This window comes from Cryptotermes secundus, unplaced genomic scaffold (assembly GCF_002891405.2).
Source record: "Cryptotermes secundus unplaced genomic scaffold, Csec_1.0 scaffold75, whole genome shotgun sequence".
In the NCBI taxonomy this organism is placed as follows: domain Eukaryota; kingdom Metazoa; phylum Arthropoda; class Insecta; order Blattodea; family Kalotermitidae; genus Cryptotermes; species Cryptotermes secundus.
In genome coordinates, this window is record NW_019737390.1 from 392,975 (window position 1) to 413,546 (window position 20,572).

Sequence of the window (20,572 nt, forward strand, 5' to 3'; positions counted from 1 at the left end):
ACAAGAGGAACGGTGAGAGAAGACAGGGCACCTAACAGTGAGTCTCGAGAAGCTCTAGACGGAAACCTGTGAAGTAAGAAAGGGGCGGGCATATATTTCCCTTTCTACTCGTAAGAATACACATTGTAAAATGAAGTGCCTTACAAGCTTTTTGCGCCGTGCAATTAACTTGATCAGCCCAACTTAAATCGCTGCTTAAAATTATTCCCAAGTATTTACAACTACTGGCTTCCGGAATTACTATGTCCCGTAACGAATAATTTAGTGGTGAGACTGAAAATTTTCAAGACAATTACAGACAGATCACAGGGATAGATGCACGTAATTACATTATGGACAAACACTACATAAAGTCAAAGACAAATTACAGGCAATCACTGGAGGAAAACAAAATATGAAGACAAGTAAACAAACAAAATATAATAATAATAATAATAATAATAATAATAATAATAATAATTTCATTAACATAAATCAATAATGCAGACAAGTAAACAAACAAATAAATGAAAATAATAATAATAATAATTCAATTATTTATTAATGTTCTCGTTCAACGACTAAATGCCAATAAAGTTTATGAGGAGAAATAGTAGAGGAAAATTACATAATTATTTATTAATTACTGGCGCTCTAAATCAAGGAATGAATACCGAATATTATCGAATTAAATATTCATACACATAGACAAATAATTCGTTTAAATTAAAACACAATTATCTAAAGCATTAATATTGTTGTCCCTGGGCTTAAGAATGTGAGCACCAATGTATGAAGACGTATGGGAAATGGACGTATTGCTCCACCACTCTCGGCAACGGCACTAGATGGAACTGACTGACTAGTTCCATGACCCATAATATTGTGACGTGGACGGTGCAACGCTCGGTAAACACCCCCCTCCCCTCCAGCGGTGACGTAACAACATCGGAGCAACTGCCTCTGCTACGGTAACAGGCCAGTCAACACTCCGCCCCCCTTCCGCCGCGGTGACGTAACAGCACTTCACACAGTGACGTAACAGGGGACACCACTGTTAACACGGGGCAACAGGGAACTGTATAAAAAGCCGGCTGAGCAGTATGTGAGAAGAGTGTGTGATCACGAGTGACAGTGTGGAACGTGACGTCGCCGAGTAAGTTGCAGTCTAGCATTCGGCGGAGTGACTCCAGGAGAAGTAAGCGTAATACTGCAGATGGCAGTAGTTGTGTAAATGTAAGAGCGAATGTGCAATAATTTCGCTAGATCCAGGATAGCGTGTAGTTATTTGTCGCGTGACATACACCCAACACGTGAAAATTTGGTGTGAGAAGTGGTTTACGAACTTAAACACGCCACACGATGGAGATGGAAAAATTGTTCGAACGCCTAGTGGAGAAAATGGAATGCCTGCTGGACGCCCAAGAAAATTCCTGGCAAAAATGGACGGAGATGGGAAGGCAGACAAAGAAGATTTCATGGCAAAATTAGACGCCAAACGAGAAAAGGCAGACGCCGATAGAAAAGCCTGGCGAGAAGAGATTGCCGCGGAAACGGAAGCTATCAAAGCAAGGACGAAAGCCATGCGAGAAAATATGGACACCAGTCACAGGGAGATCATTGCCGAAACGAAACCAGAAAGAGACATGGAGACGATGACCTACCGAGAAACGACGGAGGCGCATCTAGAAGAAGGGACAGTGGCCTGCCAAAAGGCACGTCCAGAAGAAGAAGAAGAGCCGACCTTAGTGGACATGAAACCTGAGGCGGCAGAACGACGAGAGGTCCCCGTAGAATACGCCGTTGCTATGGAGCGCCCGTACCATACTCGGGTGAGGTGACGCTAAGCAGCAATATAAATGATCAATAAATTTATTCACCATTCCGAATTCCGTCTATAGTCGTTAATGCAAATGACAACATTTAAAATTGGGGATTTACGAGTATGCTGATAAATTTCCTAATAATAATAAGATTAATAATAGTAAAGTTACACCGGAATTCTTTATCGTATTCTTCCATTATAAAAGTGTTGGTCCTAAAATTTCAGTAGTGCTCTTCTTCTACTGAAGTATCACTTATATTGTATGCTGCTATCATTATTACTATCTTACAATATATATGCATTTTTGTGCTCATAAATATCCTGACTTACAGGTCTTCATCGTATTGCGGAAGAAGGATTCTCAAGCGTCCTTTCTGCATGTGTATCACCACGGAGGGATGTTCGTCTTAGCGTGGGCGGCTACAAAATACCTCCCAGGTGACTAGCCGCTCTCCATTTCCTCTGTCGACAAATATTTTCAACATAAATATGATGCATTCTGCAATTGCAGACTGAGTCGCCCATTTATTCTAGCCCACCCACTGTTCTCTTTGTCGCTATGAGAACCCATATTGTGTGTGAACCGATAATTCAACTTTCGGTCAATTTCATCAATTTTCCATTAGAGGACATCCAAACCGAAGCACAAGGAGGATAACTGCGAATATATTAGTATTATGGCATATCCTCAAATTACACGTACTTACTTACTAACTCATGGAGCTAAACCCTTCTTGAGAAGCCGACAATTCTGCAGCTACTCAAAAATTTCCCGGCATTTTATGGAACCCGAAGGTTTATTACCCTGTTCACAAGAGCCTTCCAATGGTCCCTATCTTGAACCAGATCAATTCAATCCACACCATCCTATCCTCTCTCTCTAAGATCCATTTTAATATTGTTCACCCATCTACGCCTTTGTCTTCCCAGTTGTTCTTTCCTTCTGTCTTTGCCACTAATATTATATATGCATTTGTCTTCTCTCCCATTCGTACTACATGCCCTGTCCACCTAATCCTCTTGGATTGGTCATTCTAATTATAATTTGAGAAGGGTACAAGTTATGAAGTTCTTCATTATGCAGTTTTCACCAACCTCCTGTCACTTCATCCTTCTTCGGTTCAAATATTCTCCTCAGCACCCTGTTCTCAAAAATACCCTCAGTCTATGTTCCTCCCTTAATGTCAGGAACCAAGTTTCACACCCATACGGAACCACAGGCAAAATCATAGTTTTTCATATTTTAATTTTTATGTTTTTATACAACAGAGGAGAAGACAAAAGGTTCTGGACTGAATGGTAACAAGCATTACCCTTGAATTACAAGAGACTTTCAAAATTTCTTATGTGTATGACTACATAACTAAGTTACGCAGGACACAGTCGGAAGTAATTCTGAATTCTTTGAATTCAAATATATCTGATATTTGACAAGAAGAAGTCACGCAAAGGAAGTATAAGAGTTAAAGTTCATTATTTAGCTTTATTAATTTATCAGAAGGACGTATAAGAGGCTTAAAATTGGCGGTGGTCAGACCTACGACAGTTCAGCTGACTAACTGTAATTTTAGAATAGTTACACAAGTTAAGCAGGACCTGCCGTACACGCCTGCATTGACAGGAAACCTCTGTATACCTTATATAAATGTTACTTGGTATAGTGCAGTGACAAAGGACCTGAATGTCGCGAGAGAGCACATGTGCCAGTGTTGAAACTACGGTGCAACAAACTTAGAATTTCCGCAGAAACATCGACTCCTCCTTCGTCATAGGAGAGACCCCATTTCGAAACAGGTATATGTCTAGGAGGGAATAAAAATCTTGGTCACGAGTCTCGAGGAGACTGAAACCAGGAATGACTTTGTTGGCGAAGGCCAACAGCAAATGAACTGGTCAGCTTTCGGCTTTCAAGTAGTCGGTGGTAGCAGTCTGATGTAGGAGATCCTGGCGCCTGGCTAGGTTGCTAGCGGCAGGAAACCTCTTGGAAACGTCTTGAGACGGCGGTTGCCGAATGCAGTCCTTCAGCCGTAAAGGCGTGAGGAATAGCCCTTGCGTTACAGAAGGGAGCCAAGGAGGACCAGCTGTGGAACACGGTATCTGAGAGATCTGTGAAGTTGGGATCCACTGCTAGGCGACAAATTGTGAAGACAAAGAAGACTAAGAAAACTCTGTGCGTGCCGAAGTGATTTGTTAACCAATGGTAATTACTTGTGCTTCTGAAGTGTAACTGTGCAATAAATTCGACTACCATTCCCAACCCCATGTATAATCAATGACACGTGCCAATATGGAATAAGGAGTCGCACACATCCAAGGAAATGTCTTGCAATTTGAACTTTTAATTCGGAGCTTGTTGCAAAATTGTGTTTTTACGATGACATATAGGAATCTTGCTCGGACGACACAATCTTCAGGCAAGCGTAAGGAACAGCAAATAAAAATGGCATCTGAATATTGAGAGGTCAGGAGTCCTTATAGACCAGGTTCACTGAAAAAGAAAAAGCCGCAAGGGATTCGAGCAGAATAAGTTACATTAGTTGAACTGCAAAACGTCAGAAAGGAAACGGAATGCAACGAATTAGCAAGAAATGAAATATATTTGTTATACATGGTATGTAGACCCGTTGCTAGGCAACGACCGCGAATCGAACAATTAAACAACGGCTGTTACTAGGTAACGGTCCTTAAACAACAACAGAGGAGTGGTATTTTCTACGGGATCCACGCCGATAGCTGCGAACGCAACAATGGATGCAGTAACAGAGAACACTTTAACATTGTCCGCTCATCTACATCATTGTGTTCCTAGTGGTCTCTTTCATTTTGGCTTTCCGACCACTATCCTATATGCATTCATCTTCTCTCCATTCGTGCTACATGCCCTACTCAGCTCATCCTTCTTGATTTGATTATTCTGATTATACTTGGTGAAGAGTACAAGTTACGAAGCTCCTCATTATGCAGTTTTCTTTAACCTCCTGTGACTTCACCTCTTTTCGGTCCAAATATTTTCCTCTTAACTTCATTCTGAATCAGGTTTTGATTTGTTATAGTCGTTCCTAAATATGTAAACTATGCAACATTTTCAAAACATCTGTTTCCTGTCAATATTTCATGATTTTTCCCAGCATTGTGGTGACGAGACAGCAACATATACATAGTTCTCTCTGTGTTTACTTCTAGACCAACCTCTCTACTTGCTTCAGTTAATTTCTGTTTTTCTTTATGGTATCTGTGTTGTCGGTGAATTTGGTGCCAACTTTAGCGGATAGAGGATGCCGCATGATCAGCGCAACGGATCCCCACGGCCGTTAATTTCGGTTTTCTAGACCGGAGACGCTATTTCATTGAAAAGGCTCCTCAGTTGTCCTCACGAGGCTGAGAGGACCCCGTTTCAGACCCACAACGTCTCAGAAAATCTGGTAGCGCCGGGAATAGACTCCGAACCTCTGAGTCGGTAGCCAGGAACTCTGACCACTAGACCACAGAGGCGGTCCAACATAACTCACACACATCTGATATGTTTACCTACTACTTTCTTAATATCCAAGTATAAATTCATTACAGCTTCTTAAGTGCAGTATGAATTCTTCGACTTCGGTCGTGAAATCATTTTCACCGGCTTCGTGACTGTCCATCGTATAAAGAAAAGATTTGCAGCTGTAAATGCAAATACAATGAAGTAAATTGTACGGAAATTTAATTTCTACGATGTAATAATTTTAGTCCCGGAGTCCTTAAAGCCAAAAGCAAGTCATCATCAATGAATTTAGTTCACTTATTAGTTCAGTTAACGACATTGCATTCTTTACACCTGTTATGCAATATCTTTGGTTCTTTCAATTGTCGTAAATTTTTATTTCCGATCTGACAAATGTGACATGCTTGTTGCAGGTGGACATTTGACGCTGCTCGGCCCAGTAAACTCTTTCGTACACATTGTTATGTACACTTACTACTTCATCACAGCCACGTGGCCTGAGTTCAGAAATAAACTCTGGTGGAAGAGGCACCTCACCGAAATGCAAATGGTACTGTCATGCAACACAGATTCACCTTCACATTAAGCAATTACTTACTGAAGGACTGAGGCCGCGCCACAGCTCAAGCGGTTAGTCGCTGGCTTCCCACAGCGGCGTCCCGGGTTCGATCCCTGGTCTGGTCAAGTGGGATTTGTGGTGGACAAAGTGGCGCTGGGGCAGGTTTTTTCCGAGTACTTCGGTTTCCCCTGCCAATCTTCATTCCACCAACTGCTCCACAATCACCCTCACCTATCATCTGGGGCTGGTACAATAGTCCAGCAGTGGCCGCAGTACAAGGGACTTAGTCCCACCCCACTAGCAATGAAAGATATAATACTGGAGGACTATCAGTTTCCTAACGGTTGGAAGTCGACCTATCCCACAACGTAGAATAGGAAAAATTAAAATGAACAAAATTTGTGTCCATGCTTTCAGTTCTTTCTATATAACGAAGTAATTAAATATATATTTCTTTTAAAATGGTTCTTCTTGAGAAGCTAGCAATCGTTCAGCTATTCTAGAAATTCCCATCTAATTATTATCCACCATTGCTCCGTGTGAATTATATTTCTCCAGTCTGATGTCACATATCAAATCTACTCGTACAAGCCAGGAATTTATCTCAACCTCGGCCCATAGCTTAGCAGATACGTGTAAGAATGGTTTCTACTGGATAGGCCGTAAACGTTTAGCGTGACTTCATACTTCAACAGAAATATCCCTGAACACTACGTTTTAGAGTATATCTGGACGTCCTTGTTTCCGGATATTTAAGGATCTTCAAACAATGAAACAGCACTAGCACAAAATTATTAAGAAATAAAAAACAGAGAAACAAACTCCGTAGCCTGTAGTCCGCAAGCGAACCATACGGACCGAGCTACCGCAGCTTGTCGGCGAAGTTAGTACCAACTTTAGCGGATAGAGGTTGTCACGTGGACAGCTCAACGGCAGCCACATGGCCTGAGTTCAGAAATAAACTCTGGTGGAAGAGGCACTTCACCGAAATGCAAATGGTACTGCCATGCAACACAGATTCACCTTCAACTTAAGTAATTACTTACTGGAGGACTGAAGCCACGCCATAGCTCAAGCAGTTAGTCGATTGCTTCCCACCGCGGCGGCCTGAGTTCGATCCCGTGTCTGGTCAAGTAGGATTTGTTGTGGATAAAGTAGCGCTGGGCGGGTTTTCTCCGAGTACTTCGGTTTCCCCGGCCAATCTTCACTACACCGAATTATCCATCATCATAATCAGTCGGTACAGGCTACAATAGGCCAATCAGTGGCCGCCGTGCCAAGTGGACCTAGTTGGACTCCACACCCCACTAAGCGAATAAAAAAAAAAGTGGGTCAGTTGAAACCAGTATTCGGCAGAAGAGAGTCGAAGTAGTTAGTCAGTTCTCGCGGTGAGTGCGAGACAGCCGCGGGAAGAAGAGTTGTGACACTGAACTTGATGATAATTATACTTGAGTGTGTGCAATACAGGAACTCGTTCAAATCCGAAGACCCAAGCAATTCTTTCATGTCGAGTCACACAGCTGACACGTTACAATACATTCACTTTTGCTCTTAACACGGATTGAGTAACACGTGTACGAAAGGGTGTTCGTGTCTATCTTCTGGATCCACACGTTACACTCATATAACCGGTCACTGTACTAAAAGTTCTCGGGCTATTTATATAAATATTGTACATTTTAATCTCGAGTTCAAATACACCTTAATTCAAGCTTTATCAAATATTTGTATTTTTAAAAAGCTTGGTGCCTATATGAAGACACTTCTCCTGAATATAACATGTAAACCCCAAACACATTCCGATATGTTGTATAGGTCTCATACATAGAAAATTTCAGACTCATTCAGTCATTTATGCAGTGTATGCCTATTGTTGCCGGTCACGGTAGCCGAGCGGTCTAAGGCATGCACTGTCTTCGCTCGCTCGGAAGCCGGGATCGTGGGTTCGGATCTGTTTCCTGTGAGGTACGAACTGAATTCTTATATATTATTCTTATACACTGCCGGTCACGGTAGCCGAGCGATCTAAGGCATGTACTGTCTTCTCTCGCTTGGAAACCGGGATCGTGGGTTCGAATCCCACTCAGGGCATGGATGTTTAGTTTGTGTGTGTGCGTTTTTCTGTGTTTGTGTACAGGTAGAGGCCTTGCGACGAGCTGATCACCCGCCCAAGAAGTCCTACCGAATGTGTAAGATCTAGAAAAACCGAAGTGAACGGAGTTCATGGAGGTAGGCCTAGGCCCACTGGGGCTGTAGTGCCAAGGGGGGAAAAAGCCTATTGTTAATTAGCTTGATGAAAAACAGAACTGATAATTGTATGTCTTGTATAGTCTGTACGTCCATTAGCTGGGTCAGTAACAGAGTAATGTCCAGACTAAACTAGCATCGCTATCAACAAATGAATTCGAAGAAATAAAACCCAACTTGAGTAGAAACATGCGCCCCAAGCTACAGGCTTGTTTTAATGTAATCTGCTTCATGTATTCAAACAAGTTCACACTTGCGAAAGCAGAAGGATAACGAGAAGTTAATGGAAGGTTTGGGAGCCATCACTGTGAAATTACTGTTGCTTAAATATTTTCTTTTATTGACAGATCCAGTTTCTGGTCATTTTTCTGCACTCCTCATTAGTCTTCACGCAGGAGACCTGCGCATACCCGAAGCCTTTCGCACTGGTACACGTCATACAGTGCGGGGTCATGTTCTTCTTATTCTTAGATTTTTATCTGAAAACTTACAGGAAGAAAGCTTCATAATGTGTCTAAAGTTTCAGTACAGAAAATGTCATTATTTAAATAAAAGTGTTTTCAGCATAATAATATTTTTTGTATAAGTTCCCCTTGATAAACTTTCATGTACAGAAAATATTATTATTTAAATAAAAGTGTTTTCAACATAACTTATTTTAGTATAAGTTCCCCATGATAAACTTTCAAGTACATAAAATATTATTATTTAAATAAAAGTGTTTTCAACATAACTTATTTTAGTATAAGTTCCCCATGATAAACTTTCAAGTACATAAAATATTATTATTTAAATAAAAGTGTTTTCAACATAACTTATTTTAGTATAAGTTCCCCATGATAAACTTTCAAGTACATAAAATGTTTTTATTTAAATAAAAGTATTTTCAACAAAGTAACTTGTTTTATTATAAGTTCCCCATGATATGATCAGTGAGTTGCTTACACCGACATCTGAGTGCATCAGCGTATAAAGAAACATTGGACCTGTAAATGCAAATGTAATTAAATAAATTCTAGAGGAATGTAATTCTTAGGTTGTAATGCTTTGCAATCCAACTGTGTTCACGCTGACTGACCACATAATCACATTCGCAAACACTGTTTTGTACGCTTACTACTTCGTCATAAACTTGTGATCCTGCTACAAGAAGGAATTGTGCGGAAGGAACCTTTTATGCTACTACAAATGGTATTCCTATGTCACACATATTCGCCTTCGTCCAGAGTAACTACTGAAGAATTTTCAGTTTCCGAACAGTTACGTTGTGACGTATCTCAGGACTTTCAACAGAAAAAAGGTCATCCGACTGTGTCTGCTTCTCCTTGCGGGTTAACTTCAAGCAGCGAAGTCATTCCTGTGAAGCTCGCAGTTGCCTAACTATTCCAAAATCTCCAACACCCCCACTAGACACTAGTCTATTATCCGTGTGGTGCCCGTTATTGACCTTGCAAATCACTAAAATCTAAGCCCGTCATTTACACAAGAAATGTATGTTACCCCTTCCTCGTAATTTAATATAAATATCCGGATGCATATTCTGTTTCAATTAACTTTTCTCCGGCTAACAGAAATGTGTACCAGGAATTAATTAAATAATCTTCCTGGGGAGTAAAGTGCGGCCGGCGCGTATGGCTGACAACCTTACCGCCACCTTTGAGCTGATTGTCTAGATGTCAAACTCAACTTGTACAGAGGGCCACCTCAGCCCTACAAATAATAGTCCAGGGCCGCACTTCAAAATAGAAATATACATTAGATTTTGATACAAGGAAATTTAATTATATTTATTATTTAGGAATAATTTCAATATAATTACCTAAAGTCACATATCATACAGTTTTAAAAAGCAAGAGAATGTCATTTTGGACAAGTATCAAACAGCTTATCAATATGTAAAATGAGAGATTACACAAGAAATTATGCTAGAAATAGCAAAATATTGAATTTCCTGTAGCCTGCTAATTTATGTCTGTTTGAGTCTTCTTGTCTTCTTGTCTGTTGGAAAATTGTCTTTACAAAAAAATTTTCTACTAAAATTTTAATATTGATTTTAATATCAATTAGCTCTAAAAGTTGAGGGGCCGCACTGTGTGGCTATGGGGGCCGCAAGTTTGACACGGCTGGTCTAGATAATGTGGGGGCCTCAACGTCTCGCAACCCTTTGGGCCTTCATTGCCTGGTGCAGGGATAACTTTACTTCACTTCACGTTTCAGGATGCTCAAGGAGCTCTAATAAATGGGCATGTACATAAAATAGTCAGAACTAAGAATTTGGGGGAATGTTGGAACTGAATTTTATAACGCCTTAATCTCGTTTCTATTGAACCTGAGAATAACTGAGGACATTAGAGGCACAGGTGCGCCTGTAACATGAAGATTCTATGCACAAATTGCGCAAATGTGAAGATAATGAGCAGTCAGAATATTTCGAAGAAATCGTTAGGCTGTAATTTCTAGAGTGACTGAGGAGCAGGCTCGAAACTCAGCGGCGTGAGGGTAAACATAACAATAATGCGTGTAGTAATAATAATATAAATATGATAAATGGAATGCTGTATTTGCCGGTCACGGTAGCCGAGCGGTCTAAGGCATGCACTGTCTTCACTCGCTCGGAAGCCGGGATCGTGGGTTCGGATCTGTTTCCTGTCAGGTACGAACTGAATTCTTATATATTATTCTTATACACTGCCGGTCACAGTAGCCGCGCAGTCTAAGGCATGTACTGTCTTCGATCGCTCGGAAGCCGGGATCGTGGGTTCGAATCCCATTTAGGGCATGGATGTTTAGTTTGTGTGTGTGCGTTTTTCTGTGTTTGTGTACAGGCAGAGGCCTTGCGACGAGCTGATCACCCGCCCAAGGAGTCCTACCGAATGTGTAAGATCTAGAAAAACCGAAGTGAACGGAGAAGTTCATGGAGGTAGGCCTAGGCCCACTGGGGCTGTAGTGCCAAGGAAACAAAAATGCTGTAAATTCCAAGCAATGCCGTAACTTTGCCTGACTGTTAACCTCGGCAGTCATTTGGCGCAGGGTATTCTCTTACGAGCAGCGGTCAATTTCGTAGTTTTGTAGGAGAGAACTGTTCTGGCTCTCGGGAAGAAGAAGCTGATTTAAATAAGCATGGAAGCCGTCCGGAGGTCCCTACTTATTACCCCTAAATTCTCTCTACGGCAAGTGTATTCGCAAACGTAACGGGTGCAGTTTCCATGGTAACAGTTAGGCAAATTTCAACTGTGAGCAGAACCAAACCAATAGGCAAAATAGGAGGCTGAAAGTAAATTATATACTTCAAGAATCGGTGGCTAATAATTAAACTGTGCAGCGGTGTGTTACCCACTCTCCAGGGGTTGGTGTAGGATTAGCAACCCTTCCGCCGACCCCCAATAAAATTACCTATTTCGTAACTCCCACTCCCTCCGAATTTTTTTCTTTTTCTTGTTGTATCGCCTGCATGACATTTCCTCTAGAAACACTCCCCCCCCCCCGAAGATCCGACTGGGGGAGTAATTAACCTCCGCATTGTCTTGCCTCCAGAGGAAACATCTCGCTCAGTAAACCTACTCAGTTGGGCCCGTTAGAAATAGCTAGTCTCAATCACTGGAGTGATCCTTCTCTACCCACCTGAAGACGGAGATAGATCCAGTCTCCGAAACGTCGTGGTCTTTTGTCTTTTACATACTAGACGATGGATGAAGTCCAAAATAAGCCAAAAGAAGTATACTTCAATATATTCTTTAACACTTAACACTACATGTTTCGGTCTCAAGGGGCCAGGTGTTTTATTACAGATATTCAATTAAGACCTTGTTAAAACTGCTACATTGTTTCGCTGTTCCAAACACCTGAAGATGGCCCTTTGAGGCCGAAACATGTAGTGTTAAGTGTTAAAGAATATATTGAAGTGTAAAACAAGTGTTGAAATTTAGACAGATATAGAGAAACGGGCGCTAATATCAACAATTGCAACGGGATGCTGAAATACTGAGTCCAGGAATTTATTGAGACCATCGTCCCAAATAAAATTGCACGGAAGGTATCTCCATAGGTCCCACGCGTACATATGCTGGCATGTACAGTCTGCGTCCATCGATTGTCTGGGGAACAACAATCGATCTCTTTTCCAAGGTAACGTAATCAAGTTCAATCGAATATAAGACCCCCTCTATACCGGTCAAACGGATTTCACTGCTGTTCGACATTCTGCAACCGGCAACGGTAAACGAAGCACCAGTCCATTTAGATCCAAAGATTACATAGTCAAGGTCAATCACATGAGATTATGTAGGTATGAAATCTTCGGCCTAATTGTAGTCGGTATAGCGACTAGCTACTAACTGGAAGACCGAGGGGTCGGAGTTCGAGTCCCGGTAGTTTAGATTTAGTCAGAGTATAAATGTATATGGACCGTTACCTATAGCGCTGACAATACGACTTTTTAGAGCTGAAAATTTGCATTAAGAACGTGGGCTTAATGTATAGCTTTAATGTCCGGAACATTTTTAAATGATTTCTTTAATAACATATTTTTAGGTGTTTTTGTAGAGCATTATGCCGTAGAGTATTCTTATATTTAATTTCGTTTCATTCTTTCTCTTTCTTTGTCTCTTAGTATGTTTCGGTGACCTCTTTCTTCCGTGAGATTCCGGTCGCGTTACATGTTATTTCACATAGTTCCAAGGGCAGCCGCAAGGGACAGGCTCCGACAGTTTATCGCTTCTATACATGCGACCGTTTTATAGACTGTTTCGCCATCTCTTGGTGGTTCTTAGAACTTCATAGTAATTCGACATATAGTTGGAAGTACGTACATGGATAAAATGTAAGGGTAATGTGTGGGGCAACTTGTCCGTTTTTTATATCTCCATGGACAGTCGTTTGAGAAAAACTGAGATATTGGGGGTGAACGTTATCAAAGTGCCTCGTCCTGAGGGGCGTAAGCTAGACCAGTAGAACCGGTCGCCAGTGTCCATTCCTGCAGAAGAATTACATAGTTAAAATGACGAAATACATGTACAACTGAGAGAACAGCATTGTATGAAGGGAAAGGGGAAAATTGTGCTCGTGCAGTCGTTTTCTGGGGTTTCAGCAGACTGTGATTTCTGGGCCTACGCATTACCTGGTTTTCCGTTTATACCACAACGATTCGAAAACTGGATTATTTTCTGTCATCAGGTGCAAAGGTAGGAGAGCAGCCATTAGAATGTCAAGCATCGGTACTGGAGATCCAGTTAGGAATACTGCACGAAGCACAGCGCACACAAACCCAGTTATATCCTGAATTATCTTGACTATCTTGACTATCTTACTTCGGGCTCGGTACAAGTTACATAAATTCATTGTTACTGATTCGTTCAGATACAAGTCTTACTTACTTACTTACTTACTCTTGGGGCTGAGCCCTTCTGGAGGGGACGCCAATTCTGCAGCAACTCAAGAATTTCCCAGCATTTTATGGAACCTGAAGGTTCATTACCGTGTTCACAAGAGCCCTGCACTGGTCCCTATCCTGAGCCAGATCAATCTAATCCATACCACCCTATCCTATCTCTCTAAGATCCATTTTAACATTGTCCACCCACCTACGCCTTGGTCTTCCCAGTGGTCTCTTTTCTTCTGGCTTTCCCACTAATATCTATGCGCATTCCTCGTCTCCCCCATTCGTTCTACATTCCCTAGCCACATCATCCTCCTTGACTTGATCATTCTAATTATACTTGGAGAAAAGTACAAGTTATGAAGCTCCTCATTATGCAGTGTTCTCCAATCTCCTGTAACTTTATCTCTCTTCGGTCCAAATATTCTCAACACCCAGTTCTCAAACACCCTCAGTCTATGTTCCTCCCTTAATGTCAGGTACCAAGTTTCACACCCATACAGAACCACAGGCAAAATTATAGCTTTGTATATTCTAATTTTTATGTTTTTGGACAGCAGATACAATTTTTTTAGTAGACGTTAGATACACGTCTACGAAAATAAAAATTAAATTATCTATAAAACGATAATGGCTGCTAATTGTAATTTGATCTTCTGCTGTAGATTACTATTTGGTTGTAATGATTGTGGGGATAGTGCGGAGGTTGTGGCAATTAAAAGAATTAAGTCTTTAAATGCTGAGAATTCAATAATTGTCACTAACTCTAACAATAGATACAGGTGATGAAGAACATCAGAATGTGGGTCTTTCCAAGCTCTAGACGAGTTGTGATCGTTAATTTTCGTTCTGCCACTCCCTCCTCTATTTATATAAGTCGCCTTGGGCGCTGGTCGCAGTAAAGTTCAAATATGGGACAATTATATTCAACTCTGAATTCATGTATTTGGATTGGAGGATGAGATAAGCATGGCATGTAGAACTAATGGAGGACAGGAGAAATGCATATAGGTTATTGATGGGAGAGCCGGAAGAAAGGAGACCAATGGGAAAACCAAGGCATAGGTGGTTGGATAATATTAAAAGGGATCTCAAAGAAATAGGATGGGAAGTAGAGATCGGATTGATCTGGCTCAGGATAGGACCGCTGGTGGGCTCTTGTGAAGAGGGTAAAGAACCTTCGGGTTCCCTAAAATGCTTGGTAGTTCTTGAGTAGCTGTACAATTGGCGGCTCCTCAGGAAGGGCCGAGCTCCATGAGTGAGTGAGTGAGTGAGTAAGTTAGTAAGTAAGTAAGTAATAAAGGAGCAAGGGCCTTAAAACTGACCCTTGGGGTAAATCTGACAGCACGACAAAACGTGACGAAAGTGCACCAGAAAAATATACACAAGAATGACTCTTACTTAAATAGTTCAGAAACCGGTTTACGTAACCGGAAGATAAGCCGTAATTAATGAATTATGAAGAAGCAGCGCATGTGTAACTGAATCAAAAGCAATAGAAAGAGTGACTTTGTCTTAGTGAACAGGCTACAGGTGTAACAGAGTCAAGGAAAATAGCTCAGTCGGTAACGTTGGATTTAGGCCGCGCCATAGCTCAAGCGGTTAGTCGCTGGCTTCCCACCGCAGCGGCCCGGGTTCAACCCCGGGTCTGGTCAAGTGGGATTTGTGGTGGACAAAGTGGCGCTGGGGCGGGTTTTCTCCGAGTACTTCGGTTTCCCTTGCCAATCTCCATTCCACCAAATTCTCTATCATCATATTCGTAATTATCCGGGGTAGGCTACAATAGGCCAATCAGTGGCCGCCGTGCCGAGTGGAACCAGTTGGACTCCACCCCCCACTAAGCGATTAAAAAAAAAAACGGTGTTTTCATATTTAATAAAACTATGCTGGGAAGAATTTAATTTATATTTCAAAACATGAGAAACATGGTCATATATGATAAATTAAAAAACTTTGGAAAATTTGTTAAAAATGTCTATGGGCCTGCAATTTCCAACAGAGTCGGTGGTTTTTTTTTCTATTTAACAGAGATTATCTTTGCGTGCTTCCAGAAGTTAGGGGAACTATTCTGAGAATGGCTAACTTTAAAAATAAACTTGTGAACAGGCACAAAATTTCTGACCAAACCTTTGCCTGAGTAGATAACCTCGGTACACCGTCCAGTCTGACTAATTCCGATGACACCAACCGCTTTAGAGCATTCTGAGCATTGAGGTTTTAAATAGGAGCTACGAATAAAATTTTCGTATACTGAATGATAGAAAAAAAACAGAGCAAAATACGTTAAAACGATTGAAACTATATTTAAACGCCTCAGCAATATCACGAGGTTTACGAGGTCTGACAGTAAAGTTCGCGAACTCGCCACCGTGTGCTTGCCGTGGAAGCAGTGAACAGAAACCTCAGTATGGTTTGATAACGTTGGCATACCAAGTTTACTATTTGGTAGTACTGAAAAGGTTGCATGAGAAAGATATAAATGACCAAAACTTTCTGCCAACAACTCATGAATCTTGCATCACGACAATGCACCTGCTCACACAGCACACTCTGTGAGGGAATTTTTAGCTAATAAACAAATAACTGCTGGAACACCCCCACCCCATTCACTGGATCTAGCCCCCAGTGACTTTCTTCTGTTCCCTAAGATAAAGGATTTAATGAAAGGAAGGCATTTTGATGACACTGATGACATCAAGGCTAATACGAGAGCAACTCTGAAGGTCATTCAACAAAACCAGTTCCAAAATTGTTTTGAAGGGTGGACCAGGTGCTGGCATTGGTGCATAGCTTCCCAAGGGGGTTACTTCGAAGGCGACCACAGTGGGGCTCAGCAATGATGTATATAGTATTTTTACCGCGATGAGTTCGCGAACTTTATTGTCAGCCTACGTATATACCATCCAAATTAAGATGTATTAAGTTAGTGTTCCTTTTCCTAAATTTTCATTCGTAATTCCAAAATTTCTTTATGATGATACTTCAGAGTTCCTTCTACGAACTTGAGCCAGCGAAATCTGTCAGTCTTCATGGTTGTTTAAACTTATTTCCAGTAAAAATAAACCTTTGTAAAGACTATAAAAATAATTGTTCCTTTTAAACTAAGCTTTCCAGTTGCCAGAAATAGCAAACACGATAGTTGTGCTTTTCAATGTGTCCAGAGAGAACAGCTAAATCTATTATCTGAGTTACAGCAAAGCAGCATAAACACATTTCGTTATACACTGAAGTCCATTGACAAATGATTAAAAATCTCAGGTGGAAAATCTCTTAGAAGATACTGGCGCAATAGAATCAATGATAGAAGGAAGAAGGAAATTATCAAGCTGAATTAGACGATATTCACCATGACTGACCTAAAGGTCAGCAAATTTCAGAGAACAAGGTGAAGCAAATTGCTGCAGCTGTTAGGCTGATTATGATGATTGAGACTGAGGAAAACAGGGGCAGAAAGAATCACATCTCCTTCCAATTCAATGTACTCGTAGTAGCGACAGCTAGGAGAAAGTAAACCATGATTCCAATCAAAACAATGGTCGTCAAAAACACGATAATTTAAGGTAAAAGTTGTACTTTGCTTAACTAATTAAGCAGTGTGCCATAAAGGCGCATGGGAGAGTGAATGTATAGATCCACGTTTTCTTGTACTCTGCACTATTTGGAGGTGAGTGGTCAGCTTCACTCCCGGGCCGCTTTACACCCGGGGTAAAATACCCACTTAATAAGAATGCTTGGTGGGACCCAGAGCCGGATTAGACGAGGCGGAAAAGAGAAAACTCTTGACCTCACCGGGGACTAGGACTCCGAAACGTCGGCCATCCAGCCCGTATCTAGCTGCAATACCGACTGTGTCAAATAATAATTTAGTTCTGTATTTATTCATTTTCTTACTCAAAGCCGAAACCGAATTTTAGACTAAGTATGAGCAATGATAGAAACAAACACCGAACAGAAACAAAAAACAAAAACAAAAGGAATAATAAATAATTTCACACGAATAGGTCCACTACATATATGAATCATGGAAATAAATACAGGGGTTGGACAAAGAACGGAAGCACTACAGTTACTGTACACATTTCTTTATTAATGCGGTGGTGAGCCACTTTTGCCTTCAATACAGCCTTAGTTCTTCTTGGAATGGACTCGTACAAAGTTACGGTCTCTAGTGGAATTTTATACCATTCATCCCGAAGAACTTAAAGTTGCTTTAGAGATGTTAGAGGTGTGAATCTGTTCCCCATTCTAGTCTCCAAACCTGACCAGAATGGTTCAACGATGTTCAAATCTGATGATTGTGCTGGCCAGAGAAGATATTGAAGTCCACCTTCATGCTCTTCAAACCATGACTGAAAAGTTGCAGCTGTGTGAAGGGGGCACGCTCGTCTTGGAAAACTGCATCGTTGTTCGGAAATAGCGTCTGTGTCATGAGATGCAACTGATTACCCAACCTGTCCACGTACTCCCTTGCAGTAATTCGGCCAGGAAAGGTAATAATGAGACCAGCAGAATACTGTACTACCGTCCAAACCATCACAGAACCTCCCTCGTGTTTCACTGTGTGAGCCAGGCATTCCAGATTGTAGGTTCCTTCGATGTTCTCCAAATTAAAACTCTTTCTGACGTCCTGGATTCCAGGTTTTATGGTCGTGACACCATCCTTTACACATCTGAGCATTCCTTTCAGGAAAAATCCTTCTCAATATACGACAATCTCCTTCTGTCAATGTTGATTTTCATTCACTGCTCCTCTTAGCTGATGATGTCTTCTCATGGTTCGTGTATGCCGACATAACCTCAAACCCTGTTCCTCTCGATATACCTATCAATGTGGCTGTTCTTTTCACAGATGCTCCAGTTAAATACTCGACAATAATCGGTATCTTTCAAAATCGGACAAGTCTCTAATTTTCAGTCTCTTTCACACGGACCGTCACTCATCACAATCACTAACGCACTGACACGAACATTACAGAGTGTAAACAGACGAATGAGTATCATTCAGTGTTGCAAGCTAAGTTCTTTCAATGTTGCCAACACAAATTCTATTACTTAATTTTTTAGCGTTTCAATTATTTTATTCGCCCTTTGTGTATATACGTGTATATATAAATTAATTCAATATTCCATGTGAAATGAAGTAAGTGTTTTGGTGATGAAGAGCATAGAACTGTCACTTCCATAACGTCCCCACCCCCTCCTGCGGAATCCCACAATCGGACAACAGTTGTCTACATACAGCATTACAATTAGAAAAAGAGAACATTCAATTCAAATATATCCAAATAGGACGCCAGCAATTGCAACGATGCGACTCCTGACGCAAGAAACGAGCATTCAATTCAAATGTGTTTGCACTTGATGTCAGAAATTCTAATCGATGACCCAGCTTTTCTTACAATTCACCTACGTCAATATGAAACAGCAATTTTTTTCTCAATTTATTTTTTGTAAAGCTGAAGATGGTGATGATGATGATGATGATGATGATAATCATGATGACTCAATTCAGTTCAGTCATTTATTTTTACGTGCTTATTCAAAATCCTAAAAGGCAATTGTAAAGTAAGCACGAGAAATGAGAAAACGAAAAAAACAAGCACATACATTCAAAGAAAGACAAAGCAATAATAATAATAATAATGTCACGTGTGTGTGGTGTGGGTGTACACGTGACTGATATTGTGAGCTCTAGATTCGATTGATTGGATTTATTAAGCGTCTCTATTACAATTTCACTTCAGTACAACAGTTCACACATTTGACTCATTCTGGATAAAGAAACTCCCACTGTTGCCTGGATCTTGCACTGGCCTCTAGTCTTCTCTTTTTATCCTTCTGTATTCTTCTGTCACATTGTCTTCTGTTGGTCAGTTCTCTGCCTGAGGTAGGTTCTGGTCATACCGTATGGAGGTCAGTTTTTACTATACGAGGCAATAAATATCACACAAGTGAAAACCTCGTTGTGCTTCATTCAAATAACAATCCACGCGGTAAGAGAGCATCTGCATCTACTCACAACCTCTCACGTGACCAACAATATGCAATGATGCACTAATTTTGGATAATTCTTTCAGGTACAGCAATAACAGCTGATAAAATATGCTGACATACGAAAAAGTCAAAGTCAAAATCACATTGCTACTGACGGTCAGTCAGTCAGTCAGTAAGTCTTGGTGTCGAGCCCCATTTGGGGCTCATGACAACATATTTATTACTGTTTGACAGTTATGGTCTTGTTTTGTGGGGCCCCCTCTCTGACGAGAGGACTGGTTTGTGGTTTATGTATGCTGCTGGCCCTTGACAGCGCAATCTTCCTCGGGTCTGAGTCCCTTGGGAATCGCGGCCATATTTTATTTTCTCAGATTTGAGACTTCCCTTTTCGTCGCCTCCTACGACTCGCAGGGTCACGGTGAAGGTATTCGATCCCGTCTACACACGGGGTCTTCATGTATTGTCAGAATCAGAGTTACTTAACGACTGGCGGTTTACCTCCAATCCGTTCGTCTTGGCGTCAGACCCCTTGAGACCCACGACCAGAGATTTTTTTCCAACTGAACTCTTGCGGTAATTCCATGTATTGTCAAAGTCAAAGTCAAAGGCATATTACGACTGACGGTCAGTCAGTCAGTCAGTCAGTCAGTAGGTCTTGGTGTCGAGCCCCACCTGGGGCTCATGACCAGATATTTATTACAGCTTGACAGTTATGGTCTTGATTTTGGGGCGCCCTCTTTGACGAGAGGACGGGTCTGTGATTATATATGCTGCTGGCCCTTGCCAGCGCAGTCTTTCTCAGGTCTGAGTTCCTTGGGAGGAGTAGGATTTTCCGCCATTTAAAATGCTGTCCGTTAACATTTTATATTTCCTTCATTGACCCTCGTGCAAGAAAGTTTGCTCACCCCTGCTGAGCTAATCTATTAAATGTACTTTCCTCATTATTCAACATGCAGTATCGCTCAGGGCCAATCCCAACCCACATACCAATTATTTGACTGAAAATTTTGTGCTTTACCCCTGTCATTTTAGGAAAACAAATAATTCAAAATGGAGAGCAATATTTTCGACCTAATAGCCCAGTCCCTTAAATCATCAAATATTACCACTGAG

General features: G+C 41.2%; 1 protein-coding gene across 3 annotated transcripts in view; it reads left to right on the forward strand.

Annotated features, from left to right (window-relative positions):
* Positions 1-8,743, forward strand: part of LOC111870257 (elongation of very long chain fatty acids protein 7) — a 23,515-nt gene extending 14,772 nt beyond the window's left edge. For all 3 annotated transcript variants that reach the window (XM_033753734.1, XM_023862380.2, XM_023862381.2), the window contains exons 6-8: positions 2,137-2,242; positions 5,699-5,835; positions 8,439-8,743. In XM_033753734.1, coding sequence (XP_033609625.1) covers positions 2,137-2,242; positions 5,699-5,835; positions 8,439-8,600 — 405 coding nt within the window. In that variant the 3' untranslated portion in view covers positions 8,601-8,743. The remainder of the gene's footprint in view (positions 1-2,136; positions 2,243-5,698; positions 5,836-8,438) is intronic.
* Positions 8,744-20,572: the final 11,829 nt, after the last annotated feature.